The sequence below is a fragment of the Streptopelia decaocto genome (assembly GCF_964273445.1).
Source record: "Streptopelia decaocto genome assembly, chromosome: 2".
Classification (NCBI taxonomy): Eukaryota; Metazoa; Chordata; class Aves; order Columbiformes; family Columbidae; genus Streptopelia; species Streptopelia decaocto.
In genome coordinates, this window is record NC_138655.1 from 54,964,476 (window position 1) to 54,984,921 (window position 20,446).

General features: G+C 39.3%; 1 protein-coding gene across 6 annotated transcripts in view; it reads right to left on the reverse strand.

Moving 5' to 3' along the window:
* PIEZO2 (piezo type mechanosensitive ion channel component 2) overlaps positions 1–20,446 on the reverse strand; it is a 308,441-nt gene that overhangs the window by 124,173 nt on the left and 163,822 nt on the right. For all 6 annotated transcript variants that reach the window (XM_082043960.1, XM_082043956.1, XM_082043957.1 and 3 more), the window contains 3 exons: positions 19,054–19,216; positions 4,049–4,259; positions 1,174–1,387 (listed from right to left, as the gene is read on the reverse strand). In XM_082043960.1, coding sequence (XP_081900086.1) covers positions 1,174–1,387; positions 4,049–4,259; positions 19,054–19,216 — 588 coding nt within the window. The remainder of the gene's footprint in view (positions 1–1,173; positions 1,388–4,048; positions 4,260–19,053; positions 19,217–20,446) is intronic.

Consider the following 20,446-nt stretch of genomic DNA (forward strand, 5'->3'; position numbering starts at 1 on the left):
ACTTGGTAGTAGAAATCATCCATTCACCTCTAGGTGGCACAAAAGAACATAAACAAAGCAGATCTTTTCCTGTCTTTCAGGTAACGTTATGCTCCCCCAATCAGCCTCCTCAAGTTAGCAATTCCAACATTACAAAACACACATCTATTAACCTGTACTAAAAAAAAAAAAAAAAAAAAAAAAAAAAAGTCAAAATAAGTATTAAAGAACCAGCTACTGTAGCTAAGCAGCTCATTTTTTTACTGTTTTCAAGGAAGTGCATCGAGATATAAATAATTGTTTCTCCCCAGTACATCTAATGCCCTTTTACGTTCGACTCATAATACTTAAAAGGAAAAATAGGCTTACTAGAAATAAAGTTAAGGTTTGCATTTCATTTAATGTAAGGATTACCATGGCACCAAAACCACATACTATGAAAACAATTTGTAATCATAATTCAGCAGAAATAAAAGTAGTAATCTAGCAGGAAAAAAAAAAATGTAATGAATAAAATACACCCATTACTCCCATCACTTAGTCTTATTTTAGATTACAGTATAAAAGCATGTAAAAAAAATTATAGAGTCAGTGAAATCACATCCAATCAATATTTATTGCAGCAGTAAGTAGAAATGCTGCTTATTGCCTTAAGTGATGTAGCTGTCAATAGGAACATAAGACTAGCACATTCTGCATGACCACCAAGAATTTTTGTACTAACACAGCAGGTGAAGTACCACAGCAGCCCTCAGTCCCTGCACACAGAGTTGGCACCACACATTCATTTCACCCTAGTTAAGACACTATGACATTAGACCTCAGAGCATTTATTTTCCTCTACCAGAAGTATGCACGTGTACACTGCCTTTGCCTCAATGCTGCCGCTGATTTATCTTATCTCCTGTCTTAGCCAAATCATTCTCATTCACATCTGAGTATCACTCTGTCCAAAAGAAAAGTCAGTTTCCCCTCCTAACTTGTCCCAGCTCTCTGCATACGATTGCCTAGGTGGGACTTCACTCTATCATCCAAAAACATTCAGTCTGAAATCCTTCAACTCTTCCAAGACTGAACATGAAGTTACGCATAAAATTTGTCAAAGCATTATGTGAAAAAGCATTTGCAACAACATGTGATAAAAGAGTATTGCATCACATGCCCACAATTGAACACGAAAGGAATTTTGCTCACCTGGCGTAGAAATCTTTTGGTGGAATGACCTCCTGGAAGAACTGTAGCTGGTACAGATAAAGTCCAATCAAGTGCCCTGCACTGAATATGGCCATAAATAGACACAAACAGCTGAATATCAGCGGATCAAATGCTTGGCAACAGGACCACCATGTGCACAGGCCCAAAAATACAAAGAAATACACAGCTGATGTCAAAGATGGCACCATCATACCTGTAAAGACAAAAACATGGAGGGTTGGAAAAGTGTGGGAAATATCAGCATTTGTTAAAACTTAAGTCTGACAAGAAGTGTATCAAACAATTTAATCCCATTAGTGTTCATGCTAATTATTACAATTAGCTCTTAAGACTATTAGCTTTGAGACTAGAAGAAAAAGATTTTTGTTTTTGTTCAATTAACTTTTGCCATACCTTAGCACTTAGTACACAACCTCTCTCCAGACCTTCCTCTGAGATGAAATCTTCTCTTTGTAAAGATGCTTCACAGCACAGAGAAAATCAGAAGCATGGCTGTCAGGCCAGCCAATAGTGCCTGAGAGCACTAGTGTATCAGACTTCAAAATGAATTTTAAATACAAGATGCTAAAATGGCACAAATGGGTGAACAGTGAAAAGCCTTCTCATATAAATGTTGAGATATCTTGAGCTATTAAAAGCAAAAAGACCCACCCTGATGTATATACTGAAAATAAAAGATCGAGACAAAGTCTAGCAAATATTCAGTAAATGTCTGATATTTTTAACTCTTAGCAACTTGTAATTTATCTATGACAAAGACTCTGCTGTGTTACATACATATATAGTTTTCGCACTTGCACAGGCAGCAGAGTATTTATCTTGTTAAAATGTCTAACTGGTGAAAGAGCCCCGATATTCTGCAAGTGGCCTACAAAATAAGTGAGGAAGCAGGAAAGAGACATGTTCAAGAGTGACAATCATGAGAAAATAACATAAGAGAGCTTACATGCCGCACAGCAGTCCAGTGGAGTGTCTAAAGTAACAGGACCAAAGCAACAGGGACTCCTGCCTCAACTAATTTTTTTTTTACTGGAGCGTGCCTAGGAGCCACCTTCCTCAGGACAGATCTGCAGGCTCCAGAAGGCCCGTGGCTCCAGTATGGACACTGTCCCTGCAGCCGGGCCGGCCACTCCAGCAGGAGAACCTGCACCTTGCGAAGTGCTGGCTTGCGGTGATTTTGGGGGGGCAGCACTCCAGGGGTCGGTCCCCAGTTGGACTGAATCCAGGCATTGTAAGGACTCTTATCCATGGTCATTTTGCCTGAATTTCACCATCAAGTCCTTTCACATTGTACTTCGGACTAAGTCTTAAGCCTGGAGTGCCTTGTCTCTGCCCCAGCGTGTAACTTGCTGGCGTTTCCACAGGCTCAGAGGTTCAAAAGCATGACAGGTCCACAGGGATCATCAATTCCGACTGCCTTCATGACAGGGGCTTTAAAACTTTACCCAGCAATTTCTTCTTCAAGTCTGTAACTATTTCTTTTCTTCTTTCAAAGAAATACTTTGTCTTTATTGAAACAGTTTAGGAGAAGGAGACTCCACTATGTCCATAAATAAGTTGTTCATTATGGTAATTTACTCTGGCTGTGAAAAATTCAAGATCTATTTCTGGTCTGAAATTGCCTATGTTTATCACTTAACTATTGGCTTATAATTTCTACTAGATGAGATGTCTGTTAAAAAAATGGAGGTACTTTCTACCTTTATCAGTACTTTAAGGCTGCAGTGAAATCACCATTCATATATTTTTTTTTTCTTGGCACAGTAAGTAAGGAAGTATTTAACTAATTAAGCTCAAGGTCTCTGTCTGAAATACAGGCTTCCCAGACCTCAAGCCCTTTTTGTAACTTTCCTCTGAACAGTGTTGTGTGATCCTTCTGCTTCATCTTTCCTGGGGGATGTTCACCCATGCAACTTCAGAATGGCATCAGGTTGTTCTGTTTGGTTGGTTGGTTGTTTTTTAATGGCATCTCTTCCCTGATGTCAGGCCCCATGGTGATCCACATAAACTATTTTTTTCCCTTCTTTAGATTCATTACTTTGCATTTGGCTACATGGAAGGCTGTCAGATAATCATACCTTACTGAAAGGCCTTACTAAAAGGGCCACACCTGACCAGTCCTTGTCATTCCTTATCAAACATTTTTTGTACTATTGTTTTACACTTCATATACTAGTATATTATCATTATTTTTACACTTGTACTTATAATTCATACATAAGGACTCCATTCAAACATGTGAGTAGGCAGATAAACACTAATTTACAATTGCATGATCCAATTTTGAATACATTAGTTGTAACCTACAGTGATTTTGTACACTTCTATTCTGGCTGTAGCTGATTATGTGGTACTAAATCAAATGTCATATAAAAGGGTTGGCTATATCATATCAAAACAGCTACTTCTACCAACCACATCAAAACCCTACATGAAGCCTGCTTGTCACTGTTTTTACACACTACATGGTCAACCAATCTTTCCAGTTGTTTTTTTTTTTTTAAATCTATGAATTCACATAATAATATATATATATATATATATATATATATATATATATATATATATAAAATATACAGCCACTTATAATATGCAACGATTTACCATTTGGTTATAACAGCAACTGTGAAAGTCATATACAGAATGATAGGCCACACAGTATTAGTAAAAAAGAAATTAAGCAACTCAGCATATTCCAAGGCCTGCCAAAAAGTTAATTTAAATAAAATCAGCAGCAATTTCTTTTCCCTTAAAAATTTCCATTGTTATTCCCGCAGGTGCCAAAGCGCTGAAAACTCATTTGTTAAGCGCGTAATCTAATGGGCTCTGGAGGAAATTTTTCAAATGCACCAACCTGCTGAACCAAGTAAAATTGTAACAACAACTTTTCCAGTGGTGATTATCATGTTGCCAATAAACTCCCTCAGTCTGGACGCTAGAGAGGCAATTCTCCGCAGCAGTTTCAATTTCATGGTTTCCTCAAATTCTGCTTCACCACAGTCTTCATCATCCAGATCTTCTTCATATATCAAAGCATCATCTGGCTCTAACTTGTCTCTTAGAGCCTAAAGAGAAAGGGAAAAAAATTAAAAAAAAAAAAGAGAATGCAAAAGAGAGAGACAGAGGCACAAAGGAATTTGAAATTAAAAACCACGCATGTATTATTTAAAAATAAAGTTTTCTTATAATCTTTGACTATGTGCAAGTAATAAGAGAGTTATGAAAGATGTGCTGAAGCTATAGTCGTACATTGATGGCTCCCACTTCAGAACTGTCTCAAGAAAAAAGGATGTTAAGGGTTGTCTCTGAGAAAGACTTCAGTCCTCCTACATGCGCACAACAGGCTGCTTGTTCATTTTTATATGGAATTTGGTTTGGTTTGCTCAGCATTCGTCCACCTTGCTATCTACGGTCTGTTAAACTCCTCTTTCATTCAATGGCTTCAGGTATAAGCTCCAGTCACTAAGCACAAGTGCCTTCCTGGTTAATGTTCCTCAACAATCTCACTTTGCAAACCCTTCCCCGTGAAACCTTTCTCAGATTTTAAATGCAAAATCTAGAATAGGGTGAGTAGGGATGATGTCAGACTAGGCAACAAGGGCTGAAATAAATGGACAGATAGTTCACTGGTGACTGAAGGGCATTTTCGGGGAGAAAAATATACACTAAGCAGAGGCTCAAGGAGAGAATGAGAAATGACAAAATCATCTGATGGTGAAAAAAAGGAGAAAAAGCAATCAAGAGAGAAACAGTGAAAGCTTGAGTGATCTGCAACAATTTAGTGGGGGAAATGAGACCAGTGGCTTAGAACTACACAATGGAAAAAAAAGAAGAATGAAATGTGTAAAAGCCCCTCATAACTGAGAAGTTTGTTAGGAACTCGCAGTTGCCTTCGCCATCAAGTCTCCATTGTAGCTTGGAGACCAGAAGACATACACAGCTATTGAGTGATGCACACCAAATCTTCAACCCACAGTGAGAATCTGCAGGGTCAGCAGGAGGCCCACCCAGAGATACAATTTATGGAAAAATTAGTCATTCAAAGACATATAGGTGGGTATTAAAAACAAACAAACAAACAAAAAAGTAATAGTTTGGAGCCAGGTTCTCTCTTGGTGCAATACAGCATAGTTTCTTGGGCACTAATCTGAACTTGTTTTAGCTAACATTAGTTCTGATCAAGCAGTATTTCTGCATGTGAAAGTAAGAAAGAGACTATTGGTATTTTTCATCAGAAAAGCAGTTTTACATTTATTGGTGACCTTTGGCAGCAAAAAATTCCACATCGACAGATAAGATTGCATTAGGAACAGCTGAACTCTCAGCCTACTTAACCAAATTCTTCAGTACCATTTTGTTATGTGGATTCCCGAAAGAACAGAAGTCCCTGTGGACTCCTTCATTTCACCTCTAAGCCTGGTGCCAACTTTCTCCTCTTACTTTGGAGCATTAACAATGCTATGAATTCCCATAAAAGGCCTGATTATTCTCAAGAGTATCTATTCTACAGACAATTAAATACTTATCAGATACAGTAAGGCTGATCTGGGATATCTACCTTTCTCTTGGACATATCCGTCTGTTTCACTAGCTGTACCCATTATAAACAAGAGTATACTAGCATTTCAATTGCTTTCTTATTGTCACCATTCACTTACACAGCTCCCAACACAGGATTTTTTAGATTCTTACGCAAAATAACAGAGAGGAGATGGCAGCCCAAGCATGCAGTCATCACATTTCAAGCCACGCGGCACAAAGAGGCATTCTGTCTGTTCATCACTGCTGCTCGTATCTCAGCTCCTATCTAAACAGGAGCTACTTAAATATTCAGAAACAATTACGTTACGTTACATTACGTTACGTTACATTACGTTATGTTATGTTCTTACCTCTGCCACAGCTGTTTCAGTGAAAAAGCCATACAAATGTCAAAAGTTACAATCACTTCTGTTTGTGCTGTAATTACTGGATGAACCTGCTCCTCATCTAGTCCCGTTGGGCCTGATCCTGATCCTCCTGGACTGGATTTAGTGCTCTGTGCCTTGAGCTTACTATGACCAGTGAACAGTGAAACCTTCAATAGTGTTCATATCCCAAATGAAAGAGAATGAGAGAGCTGGATGTTTAAAGGCTATGAAATGGCACGCCTACTATACACGGGTCTGTGTGAAGGAGACCCTTGTTTCTTCAGCTAGTGCTTTCAATTTGCTGAAGACAATATGGCCTAAAACAAGGAAATACTTACGAAAATGTATGGGAATAATTTCAAAATAAATAAGTTATTCCATGGGAGATTGTCAGGACTCATATCTCTATGAATACCATGAATCTACGCTGAACATGAAGGCAGGATTCATACATTTATTACAGCTTAAGCTCAGTGGGAGTCCTATATAAATGGCTGAGATAGCACTTAATTATACAAGTACAGTAGCAGGAAATAAAAATCTGAAGAGTCACAAAAGAAAATAATAAAATATTACCCACATAGATGCAGAAAATGTTCTTGAGGGAAAAATGAACAAAATGAAAATATTTTTAAGTATAAATTGGAATAAAATACACAATACCTTCTAACAAGAAAACAAAAAAAGAGGACACAGAAGAAAATCACATAAAAACAGCCCAGTGAAAGGTGGGACTTGATGTCCTTTTCTGTCTCTTCCCCCTACCTGTGTCCTTCAGCTCAGGTGCCAAATGCCCAATTTCACACCTTAATCTCCACAAAATGCATCTTTGGATTATCCTACCATGACAACTAGGACCATAATTTTTTACCTTGACCAGGTTAGTCACTCCTGCTTCATCGATCTGAAGGACCTTCAGGCTACATTTTATCTCAACAGTCCAGTATTAATAATCTAGTATTGGCATGTATGACACAGCATGCACAGGGAGAAGCATAGGAAAGATGGTATTTCACTGGATCAGGATACGGCTGAGAAGGAGGTGATGGTCCAAAATTTCCATGCACTGAGGCTTACACACTTCAAGCATAGCTAAAAGCAAAATCAAGTAAGTTAACTTTCCTTCTGTTTCCACTTTTATTTAGATATGAAAATGTGAATTCCAAGTTCTACAAAAAAATTAGGAACTCACAAACATGGGAAGTGCAGAACAACCTATTTACAGTGTTACTGAGGTCATCATCTGTTGGAAAGAAAGCCTCAGTGTTCTGAGCCTCAGCAAACACCAAACTGATTTCCAGTTTTCCTTCTAAAACTCTGTTTGGAGTTGGGGCTCTTCAATGGCTGTTCTAGGTTTAAGACAAACTAGCAAATGGGAACACTTGATTATCATCAACAACCATAAACTGCAGTCTCAGGAGCTTTTCCAGAACAGATACAAACTGTTTTGCAACTTTTCAGCACAGCCTGAATTATCCATGATATGGCTGCACAAGGATTGCCTGGTTTCAGAGACCAGGGCTTGCACCAGCATGCCCCTGGAAGAGGTGGGTTCATTTCCACATTTCTCACTCCTCTATCTCCAAGAGCTTTTAAGGATGAAGCCTTAGTCCTTAGCCTTAGCCTTATTCCATCTACCTCCCAGCAGTGTCATTCATGACCCAGTCAATGATTATTTGAGTGGAGAGACTATGAGAGTTTTGTATACAGTATCACAGTATCACAGTATGTTTGGGATTGGAAGGGACCTCAAAAGATCATCTAGTCCAATCCCCCTGCTGGAGCAGGAACACCTAGGTGAGGTCGCACAGGAACATGTCCAGGCGGGTTTTGAATGTCTCCAGAGAAGGAGACTCCACAACTTCCCTGGGCAGCCTGTTCCAGTGCTCTGGCACCCTCACTGAGAAGAAGTTTCTTCTCAAATTTAAGTGGAACCTCTTGTGTTCCAGCTTGATCCCATTACCCCTTGTCCTATCATTGTTTGCCACTGAGAAGAGTCTGGCTCCATCCTCATGGCACTCACCCTTTATATATTTATAAACATTAATAAGGTCCCCCCTTAGTCTCCTCTTCTCCAAACTAAAGAGACCCAGCTCCCTCAGCCTTTCTTCATAAGGGAGGTGCTCCACTCCCTTAATCATCTTGGTTGCCCTACGCTGGACCCTCTCCAGCAGTTCCCTGTCCTTCTTGAACTGAGGGGCCCAGAACTGGACACAATATTCCAGATGTGGTCTCACCAGGGCAGAGTAGAGGGGAAGGAGGACCTCTCTCGATCTACTAACCACCCCTAACAAATACACCTGTTTGTAATTCAGTATCCAAATTGTAGTCAAGTGGCTGAAATGCCATGTTCCTGTCCTGTAACAGCTGAAAGGCCACCTTCCAGTGTAAGTAGAAAAGACAAACTTTGGATTCCCCCATTCATATTCACCACCCACCAACTGGATTATCTGGGACAGCTTTTCAGTTTCTCACATTGAGCACTTCAAATTGCTGAAGGCAGGCAAACAGTGAACAGTTCTTACATCCAACATGGTGATAATGTGCCTGTTGTTTTAACACTTTCTGCTGATTAAATAGCCTTGCAAGTACGCGCTCATCACGGAACACCATTACTCCAGTCAGACTGTTTTGCAAAGCTCTTTTTACTATGTGGATTAGTCTAAAGCTACAAACCCATGCTACATAGGCTACAGTTAGAAAAATACTTTTACTCCCATAATAAATGACTTATTATGCAATTACAGGATCCCTGTGGATGCTGATTAAATCAAATAAATTCCTCCATTCAAGGAGTATAGAGCATTTGTGAAGCTATAAACATATGTTTCCACGACCTTTGCTCTGCAGAGCAGGGCCTCAGGACTTTTTATAAACAAACTAAATGCAGTTTAGGTTTTTCAGTAATCGTGTGGAAGTCTCGGGAGTATTTATTGTACAACACTTTTTTAAACTGCCAAATGGAGACAGAGAACAGGCAAGGAAACAGTACAGCCTCTGTGGCAGCTATGGCAGCTACTATTGTGGCCAGGGCCAGAATGTCCATTAGCTACTTTGAGGGCTGCTTTATTAACATCCAACTTTTAAATGTTTCATCTGGTACAGTATAAACAGTACTACACAAAGATATCCTCTAGTCCCAGCTATGCATTTACTAACAGGAAGCTTTAACTCCAACCAAAAATCTATTCTTGCTTCAGAACACTCATTGCTTTGTACCTACATTTAATGGTATTGTGTCTGTAAACACCAATGTGCTCATTTATTGAGTTTTCGATTCTAGAGAGGACATGAATGAAACTCTTCAAAAATTCAAATAATGAGAGCAACAACATTTAACTAACCAGAATTGTTACAACTAATGATATACAAGTCTCAGAATGGACACAACTCCCACCCCTGTGAATGCATTGCATTAATTACTGGGATCTCTCAATGTATATTGCTAAGCTCACAAAAACATGTTCTCATGAGATTTCAGGTGCTTCCTCCTTCCAGTTGGCTCATAAATGCTGTACAAATAGCCTCTTTTGCAGTATTTTGACATTTCCTTCCAGCCAGAACCAGGAAACAAACAGAAAGGAGTGAGAAAATGAAAAATAACCCTGAGAAAAATATGCAGTTACGTGAAGTTCACCAACTGTTTCTAACATGTTGCTTCTGGAATTTTTAACAAAGGTTAAATGGATCCTGCTGCGTCAGCTCAATTTATCAATCTATCAATTTATCTATGTATTATGTGGAAATTTCAAAAGTCATAGAGACGCAGTGATGAGCCTCATCATTAATGCTCTGTCGAGATAACACTTTTCCAAGGGTCTGGATTGCAGGTGGCAGAAATGCAGCCAGCAATTCGGTTGCTCCCAAGGCAACATGCAGTTATGCTCTGCAAAGTACCTCTGCGAGGGAGAGCCTGAAACAATCTTCTGAGGGGCAACGCGTGAGCTCAGTGATCTAAACACGTTCTTGTTGCCTCTGAATTGTCAGTGGGGCTGCAGGGCTCACCCCAGCACACAGCCGCTTCCCAGAGCCTGCTCCTCCCTGGAACCTGCTCCCACAGCAGCCTCACCCAAATAGAGACCAGGGACACAGGTTCGACATGAGGGCAGAGCTGTACATTGCTGGAGATACCAGAGAAGTGCTTTCAAGATCTAGATTAGCTTGAAGATGCCTGGTTTGATTTGCAGGGAATATAGGTGAGCCCACTTGGTCAGGAGATGACAATGAGCAAGCCACGATGCAGACTGCGTAGACTGACCTTCTTCTGGAAATTTTAGTCAAGCTCCACAGAAATCACTGTAGCTGTAGCACCACAGAGCTCCGCACAGACTCCCTTGCTCCTGGTAGCCAGGCCAGTTTATTTAAAGAGGGCTGGAGAGTCTCCATGCTGCCCTGCAGTTTGCAGGCCCTGAGGCACGCACGCTTGGCCTCCTGCTGGCACTGTTACTGTAAAACCATGACTCTCTCTTTGGCACAGAATGAAGAAATCATTTCCTATACCTATCTGTTTACCTTTAATTAGAGATCGTATTTTTATTCCATACCTGTGATAGGGTAGCATAGATGTAATTTATTAGACATATTTAATAAGTATGTTCAAGCCGTTACCATGTCCAAATCTCTAGACTTCTGTTTCATTTCAAAAACCTTAATGCTTATGTTGAACAGCTAGGTTTAGCAATCATCTGAGACAAGCTATTTGATTCAACCATATTAGTGCCAGCAGAACTATAGAAATAGATCTTCTCTCTACCATTGCATTGGTTTATCTCAATTTCTTCCATAGTGCCTAAGCTGGTGCATTCAACCTAGAAGGGACATACCATAACATGACTGAGTTCCTTTTTTCAAGCTTGCTCAAAAAGCTTTTTCCACTGCCACCTCCCTCCCCCACCCCCCCCAAAAAAAATCTGTAATATTTATATTTAGAAATGAGACAGTTACAGGGGTAGGAAGAATTCATTACCTACCTGCCTTTAGGAATAGCACATACCACAAAAATGCATATAGAAAAACTAATCAAGATAACACAATATTCTTTAGACAGACTCAGCTCTGAGTATAAAAGCTGGAAAAGAAATTTAACTGCTACTTGTTTTACCATCAAAGGAACTGCGAGCCCTTAATGGGATGTAAATGACTGTAGTTTTAACCTGCAGTCAATACTAAACCACATTAAAGTAATCATTTATTGAATTTCCAGTTTTGCAAGAAATTGAAGAACTCCACAGTTCTTCTGAAAGTGTCAGCATGTGAGGAGTGGATTTCCCTGCTTCTTCTGACATAGAAGAGATACAGAACACTTCCACACAAACAATTCCCACATGTCATTCTACTTGAGCTCTACAGAAATGGGACTGCCTAGCAAAAGTATCTATTTTAAGGTCATCTTGCTTGAGATACATGTGGTGCTTAAAGGCTGCTGAGGTGGGTCCACATAAAGCCCAAGGGGAACACCACTCCAGACATGCACAGGGGGTGCATGTGGAAGGAGAGCTGCAGGCTCCAAGCCAGGATGGAAAAATAAAATTACTCTCAGAGCTCAGAATCCATGCTTTCAGGCACTGGGTGACTCCAAGGGAAGACCCTGCTAAATGAGCTGAACTCATCAAGTGTGAGACAATTGCAAAGAACATTTTGGTAAATGTGACATCAATGGGATGAAGGCATTTTAGAATTGAAACAGTATGCTAGAATTTATGCTACACAACTCAACCACTGAAAAGAAAAATCCTAAAGTGAGTCCTATAGATCTTAATGAAAAATTTTATCACTGATAGATCTGAAGTGTGCTAAAGCTTGGGTTGAATGTCTACACAGTATAAGATGAATTCATCAGCCACGTACCATCAGAAATAACTTACAATGTGTTTGCAGTGTTTGATAGTAATGAATGACATTTGCTTCCATAGTAAAACCTCCTGTAGGAAAGAGTCATTCATTACCAGCTATTTACTGGAAGCACCTAAGGACAGATGTATTCAGAGATTCAGAGGAAATGAAAAATAAAAAATGAATAAGGACAAGCACAGTTCTGCAGCAGGATAACAGGAAGGCAACTCATTAAATCACAAATACAATAGATATTGTACTGAGAGGGCCAAAGATTATTTCACTTCCCAATGTACCTACTGCACCTGAGCAAACATCAAGCGATTTCAGCAAAAGACTCACTTGGCTTGCATGGAAATACAGTTTCACATCTTGACTACAAAAAGCTGTCAGGAATACAAGCCAAATGTAAAAGAGAGAGGAACTCACAGGCAGAGTTTGGTGGTTTGGCCTGAGATGATTAAACACGTTTTTTTAGTGAAAAGGAAATAGGAAGAGTTGGGTTATGACTACAAGGCACAATTCAGTACACACTCTAAATGAGCTATTGCAGGTATGTGGAGCAGCTCAGCACCTATATGTATGGAGTAATTCCTTGAGCAAGAGATATATACATTATACCATTATCCATCTTGCTAAGTAGGACAGTAAATAACCCAACTATGGTGCTGTAGTTATTTGCAGTATTGCCTCAGCTCATACAGAAGTGGCTTGGGTTCTTCTCCAGCACCACTCTGAAGAGACACAGATACTGGGATGAACAGGAGAACAGGACATCTAATCTACAAGAGGATCCAAAATGACTTCTTTCATCTTGCAGAACAAACTTTAAAGAAATATGGGTTTTTTTCCATCCCAAAATATCAAACAAATAAATGCTAAAGACAGAAACAGTATATTGAAGCAAAAGAGCAGAAGAACTAAAAAGGGTTATGAATACATGTACGATCTAAATTAGACATTTTCTAACCACCAGAAAAGCAAAATTACAGAACAGGATCCTGTCAGGACCAATGGGATGAATAAAGATTGCGCTCTTTTCAAGAGGGTGCTTCCTACCTTCCAGAGGGAATTGTGTGATACAGCTTCCTGCAACAGCAGCAGAATTCTGTGACCCAAGAGTTATTCATCACTTAGTCTGTCCAAAGGCAATAGCATCCAAAGATTTTCAACTCCTGGTTAACACCTCTGTATCTCAAAATCTGGAATTGAGGACTGTTAGAAATGCAAACCAGTAAACCCAGCCAAGAGGTGCCACAGGAAGAATTTCATCACGTCATGTTTCTAACCAAAACAGGACAGGTGCACACTAAAGTTTCATGCTGAACAGCCAAACAGCATTTGGTAATATGTAATGTGTTGCACTATGAAACATTATGTAGCTGAGGCACTGCTGTAGCATAATTACCTATTTGTGTTAAGACTTATCCAAAGACATGTGCATCAAACCAAGAAGCTAATGTAACTTGTAAACTTTTGACCCTTGTTAAGATGAGATGCATTAGAATTGTTGCTGAGGGAGGCAGCTGGGTAAGGTCTGGCAAACTTCACCATTACAAACGTCGCCCACAGAAACAAAATATTACATCCTACTTACACCATATGCAAAGCACGCTAAGACCAACTGAGTTTGGACCAGTCCTCCAGAAGTCAAAACCAAAGAAATATTTATAACCAACTAGAAAAAATAAGCCAATGCTCTGTCAAATAGAGATGACAATGAGAAGAATAAAGAAGAGGAATAATAGAGGTGTCATCAGGAAGCTAAAAGAAGCAAAGAAGTTCCAACCCTCTCTAGGAAGTTATTTTTCCCTCTTTATCACCTGTAGTGTTTCCCACAATAGCCATCATTTGCCGTCTCTGAAGAGAAGCAAATATTGCATGAGAAGAAGTTGCGTATGGGAAGATGATGTTGGGAAAAATCAGGGTCAAAGGGTCCCATGTGAGTGAGAACTAAGGTGATTGTTTGATACTGGTAAAATAAAATCAAATGATGAGAATATAATAAATAAATCATCTTCAGAAAAATATACCCATCACAGGCTTTAAGAAAAATGGGATGTTTATCTAGACAGGCTCATGGGCACATAGTAAACAGCTCAAAGGAACTTGCCTGAAATGCTGAGGCATTGATATTCCCTGTAGCTCAAGAGAATACTGCGGAACTACAGCTGGTTCAGAAAAAAATGAAAATGACAAAAGTAAATTGAAAAAGAAGAACAGGGATTGCTTACCTCTAAAAGGATAAATATGCAAGATAATAAATACATTTGATTTCCCTTATACCATCTCACTCACTTTTATAACATGTAATACAAGGGACCTTCCATAAAATTAAAGGGTGTTAAATTTAAAATAAAATCAGAGAGCACTTATTAAATTGTGGAAGTCCTTGCTTCATGATGCCACTGGAGCCAAGAAATTAATGAGGTTTTAAAAGGGTCTGGATAATTATATGTTTAACAAGATTATACAAAGTAGCTATAATTAACAACAACATTTTTTGGAAGGGATTTGTAACCACATGTTTTAGGACTAAAGCCAGTCTCTCAGTAGGAGAGATCAGGATAAGTTGTAATGTTGAAGGTGCAGAAAAAGGATATTCCCTTACTTGCTTATGTTCCTTATCCAGTAAGTCACAGCTACTTTCAAGATGAGGGTACTGGTCTAAATGGGTAGTTTCCAGATTAGTAAGTCCTTGGACAAGACATTGGACATGTGTAGCTTTCACATCCTTTTTATTCTGTCCTGTATATATGGTAGTCACACTTGGAGACCTGGACCAGAAAACAGCTCTTGATGCGCTTTGTGCCCAATGTAGGTGTAGATAAAGCTAAGAAAGTGAGTATTATTACTGTTTGTATTTTCTAAGGGACACAGAAACTGAGAGACAGATGAAGTAATAGGATTGAGGACACATATCAAGTTTGTGGCCAAAGTGAGAACCATGCTGCTCCTCCTGACTCCAGTCCAGTATCTTGACTCAAAGCCAACTCTCCTCACATTCTACCCAAACATTAATTTATTTTAAAACAATTGCCTCTTTGTTGTTGTTGTTGTTTTGTTTGTTTCTTTTTGGTTTTTAAGATGCCAAACAAATCCCTGCCTTCTGCAGAAAAGAGGAGCAGTAGAGACTCCAGGATCAAGCGGTGGTCTCGTTTGCTTTCTGGAAGAGCACGGATGAGAAACAAGTTCAAATGGACAAAGCAGCAAGTGCTGTGGGAGAAGATGCATTGAAGACTACAACTATATATTTCAATTAAGATCAACACCTCTTCTAAAGTTTAAGTTGTGCAATCTCAGAAGGATTTTCCTCCCCCATCACTTACAATATTAGGCAATACATCCACAGTCTCAAGAAAAAGTGACTTCCTTTCTAATACCTATCAGGCTGTATATACTGTATCTGCATTTTGGCATATAAACCACCATCTGCACCAAATCAAAAATATCATACTGTGAGCTACAGCTGGGAGTTAAGTGTTCCTTCTTATTTTCTTCCACCTTTTACACCTTGTGACTGGTATCGTGCTTTTCGGCATTTGCAATCTGGGCCTGTCTCCAGCTGAATTCACCTGCTTTAAATTTTCTGAGCCCTAATAAAAAAGGCCTGCAGACACGCTTGCTCCAAGTGTGCAACCATTTAGGGGTGGTAATGAGTTGGACTGCAGCCTGGTATCTGGCAGACCTTTCTACTTCATGACTCACTGTTAATTAAAACCACACTCTTTGCTTATTCCTGGGATAGCATTACTTACAAATAATTGAGAGTCTCTCACCGCCTTACAACCTCCTCCCCCTAGTTCTGTTCTGTTGAATACACTTTTCTGATGGAGATCTATTTCCCTTAAAGTTGAATGCAGAGTAATGAAGAAGGATATCAATTTTGCAATGAATCCTTCTTGTCTTTAATTTGGATTCTGGTACTTTTTGTTATTTTGAATTGCATCTCAACCCAGAAGAAATGTGATCCATTGTATTCTACAGCTGGTTTCTGGAGGATACTGCCATGACAAAGTACAGCACAAAACTGAGTATCGCAAACTGCGACTCAACTCCAGGCATTATTTTAGCATGCCCATAGAACAACTGAAATGTGATAGATTCACACAGAGCTTTGAAGGGTCACTTTTAGAAGTATTAAAACAATTGTTTAGCAGGTTTTCTTATAAATAAATTCTGGAAAAAGTAGATAGATCAACCCTTCTTTTTGAATTAAACCTATTTCCACAGTATTTCACTCTCCTCCAAAGCAAATACGTCTGAGAATTGCTCAATGTAAACAATTTCATGCAAAGAGGTAAAGCTGCAAGACAAACTCTCTGCTTCTGCCTGGAAGTCACAGTGCTGATTTCTTGATTTATAGAGCCATCTGTGGCTCGGCATCTAGCAATCTAAAAAGTCACCTCTCTTATGGCTCCATTGAGCCTGTCTGAATCAGCTGACGGATTCTTAACAAAATCTTGTACCATGAATCTCTGATGACTTGTGGCAGGGACTCTTAGGAAAAGCTCTTCTATTCCAGAAATGGCTACAGGGCTGGTCTAACAAAGCCAGGTCTACTTCCCTTGGAGGCACAGTACCAATCTCAACACTTCCCAAAGCATTTGTTTGTAGGGCAGTTATTGCTGCAACTCATTCCATGGAGTTACAGCATCGGTTACACCAACATGTAGCCACATGTATCAGTGAGCTAATGCAGAATTCAAAGAAATTATCACCTATTTAATTTTTCCTTCACCAGTGGACTCTACCAAGGAAGAATTAAAAATTATCATGTGAAACCCCACACAGTTTGGACTCATTTTAGATCATACCAATGTTCTTCCAAATGCAGACACTCAGCTGCGTGCTTTGCATTTGCATTAGGTTCCTTACAGTCAGTCCTGCCAAATGCATATTCCTAGCAGATTCAGCTGCTTCTGCAGCCTCCTCCTAACTAGTAGAAATGATTCCAGGATGTTATATGCAGACACCTAGAAAGAGAAAGCTGAAGTTTGGAAAAATGTCTTTAATAGGTATTTGATTTTCCATTCTCCATTTCACTCCATTTTTAAAAAGCAAGGAGACTAAATGCTTCAAAAAACTAATGCAGACTCATCATTTCAGCTGTGAAGTTCAGAATTCCTTAAAGCATTGAGGATCACTTCACATGACAGTAACTAGTATCCCTTAAAAAAAAATAACAACACAAAACACCAAAAAAACCCAAAAACCAAACTGTGATAGTTTTAGTTGTCACTAAATGTAAACACAGCTGCTGTGTTCACTAAATATTTTATAATATGCATACAGTTTACAGAACATAAAGAATATTAGCTGGGTTTTGATGTGAAGAAGTAAAATATATTTACCCAGATTTCTATTTGCCCAGTATCAATATTTCTTTGCAGTCAAAGTTTTTTCCTTGTTCTCCCCCATGCTCTTCCCTTGCGGAATATTCTGGCCCATTTAGTTGCACTGACGGATTGCCTTTGGTAGCCAGTCTAGGACCAACCCAATTTAAAGCTATACTCTGTGCTATGTAATGAGTGGGTTTAGCTCATTTTTTTTCCTTGCATTACAGGCAAATGAGTATTGAATCCTGCCTGGAAGCCAGCACCATCCTCTTTGGAAGACCGAGCTCACTTCAACCTCAGGCTCACTTCTGAACCAAACAAAAAGTGAATATTCTGACATCATCATCTAGATTCAGAGGAACCTGTATGTATGCCCTTCTCTTTGTCTTCTGAGCTTCTGCCATCAGATTACTCTTGTTTTATACACGTGCATGCTTTCTTTCCAGGAGACCACGGGCTACCAAGAAGTCTGTTAGAACCCATTTTGGGCTGAACGCAAAACATGCCAATTAGCCACACCTCTTAATACTTCAAATGTCTCCCCTTATGGGTATAGGCCCAGATTCTAGCCTGCTGCTAACTCCACTTTGCAAAGCTCCAGTGATAAAGCAGATTTAAAGCCGATAGAACTGGTTTCCAGGAGACAAAGCAAAACTTTGTGTCCACTCATCAGACAGAGGTCTACGTATCCTCCAACATGTAATTGAAAGCTGCGATCTCAGGCAATCCTCAGCTGCCAGGAGAGCCTGTAAGAAGTACAACTGCAACTGAGTATAAAATACAGTCCAGATACTGATCTCTCACGTGCTAGAAACTCGACCAGCTTCTGGCAATACCGCAATCCAGACGACATGGCAACAAGCAGAGAGGCATTTTTTCCCCTCTATAGCGGCACCAAAATGGGCAGCTGATCACCCTAAATATCTGACCCACTTTGAAGTGCAATTGCTATTTGAAATGAGCAAGTTGCAACTGTCTCCCCTAAAAAATGGAGTTCTGAGAGTAAAGAAAAAAACATTCCACTCATATGTAAAACAAGACAGAGAATGAGACACAAGGCACACTAGACAGTCTGATAAAAAACATGTTACGATTAGTAGCAGGAAATTCTCTGCACCCTGGGCTAAATTTCCACTGTGGGTTTTTATATTATAAAACTGTTTCCCTCTTTCTGTGGATTTTTCTGCATTCGGTATCTCTGCCATTCTTCTTCCCACTAGTAAAATACACAACAAAAATAGTAACACTTCTAGCTAAGCCATTCCCCAAATTTATCCTAAAGCTCTCTCACTAAGACCACAGTTTTAGACAACTCCTTCCATGAATGTAATACACAGCCTTTCTCCCCTTCTCCTAAGAGTCATTTCTGATAATCACTCAGATGCTGCTGCTATTCTTGGATAACAAGTTTGGAAATATGGGTGCTATCTAAGAAACTGAGAAATATATGTAGCAAAACAACCTTGTCAGACTTAAACAGCAGCTCTGTTGAAGAAAACACTTGTGATAAATTGTCATGATCATTTCTTAAGTCAAAATTGGCAGGGATATGCCAAAATTTCAGTAACATATTTACCACATTTCATATTCTGTTGTGTTTTCTCAAGATAATAATACATAACTTTTCCACTTTAAAAACAATTGTTTAGTTTCCAGAAAGTAAATTCACTTCTTAACATAGTCAATCGTCATGAAACCATTTTAGAATATATCTCAGGCAGTAATGTCAAAGCTCACTGTTAGCTAAAAGCCTTACAGATAGAACGTGTATTAAATACCATTTCCTCATTTTCAAATTGCATGTTGCACTGTGCTGCGTCCTCGGTTATTGGCTTCTGTAACATGTTGCGGCAGATGAGCCATATCGTCAGACTAGCGATGAACATCCCAATATCTGGTACAAATAGTCTGATCACGTTGCCAGCATCTGCTCCTTTCACACTGTATGGGATGAAAAAAAAAAAAAGAACAACAAAAAAATTTGTTACTTCCAATGACAGTGGAACAGAAAGTCAGCTCAGGACAAAGAAAAGCCTCCAAAACCCCAGTAATATGAAAGCTTCGGAATATAGGTAATATGAAAATCATCAAGGAGCTCTAGACAGACACATATTTTTGCTCTGATAGCTCACATATTAGTATTTTAGCCATACCTAGCATTTTGATTAACCCAACTCTGAATCAATTTTGTGGAGAGCAAAACAGGCATGATCTTCAAATTCAACAAGAAAGATTTCAGCTGAGCTCCTAGAAGATCCATGTGTGTAAATCACAATCCCTCTATTTACATCTTTTGCGAAGACAATAGGGTCCAGCCCTAACAAGGAGGTCAGCAAAATAAAAACAGCATTCATATCACCCCTAAGCAGTGACATCATGGGGAGTGTGTGCCCCACTCAATCCTGGCACACAGAGGAACAACCAGAAAGTCTGTGATATTTTAATATAGTTTATTACGTTAACTGTTAATACATTTTATTCAAAAAGACCTCTTAAATGGCTTTTGGGGTATTTAAAAATGAATATTTAAGTACAAACATTTAAATACTAAAGAGAAAGCGTTAAGTACCACCAAGAAAATCCTTCTTTTCTTTCAAGAGGTTTGTAAGGCTGGTTGAACTTTGTGTAGAAAAGGAATTGCACTGTTTCATTGTGAGATTTAATTGTTTAGGTTGGGAAATATGACTTCATGGTTTTGGATGTGGAGTCTGAATTTGGTTCACTGTTAAAATGGAGAACTTGGATTCAGATTTGGTGGCAGTATGAACAGTGTATTAAGCTGCTGAACAGACTTACAGAACTTTTGACTATTAATGAGAGGATATAATCTTATTTATTTGAGGTAGAAGAAACTTCTTCCTAGTGAGGGTGACAGAACACTGGAACAGGCTGCCCAGGGAGGTTGTGGAGTCTACTGCTCTGGAGGCATTCAAGACCTGCCTGGACGCCTTCTTGTGTAACCTTATCTAGGTGTTCCTGCTCCGGCAGGGGGATTGGACTAGATGATCTTTGGAGGTCCCTTCCAATCCTTAACATTCTGTGATTCTGTGATATCCCTGCCCATCTTGAAGTTAAACAAATTTTAAATATGCAGCTCCAATTTTAATTGATTTTATAGGGCTTTATGTTTATAATCAGTTTTGAGGACATGTGAGGCATCTGTATAGCTCC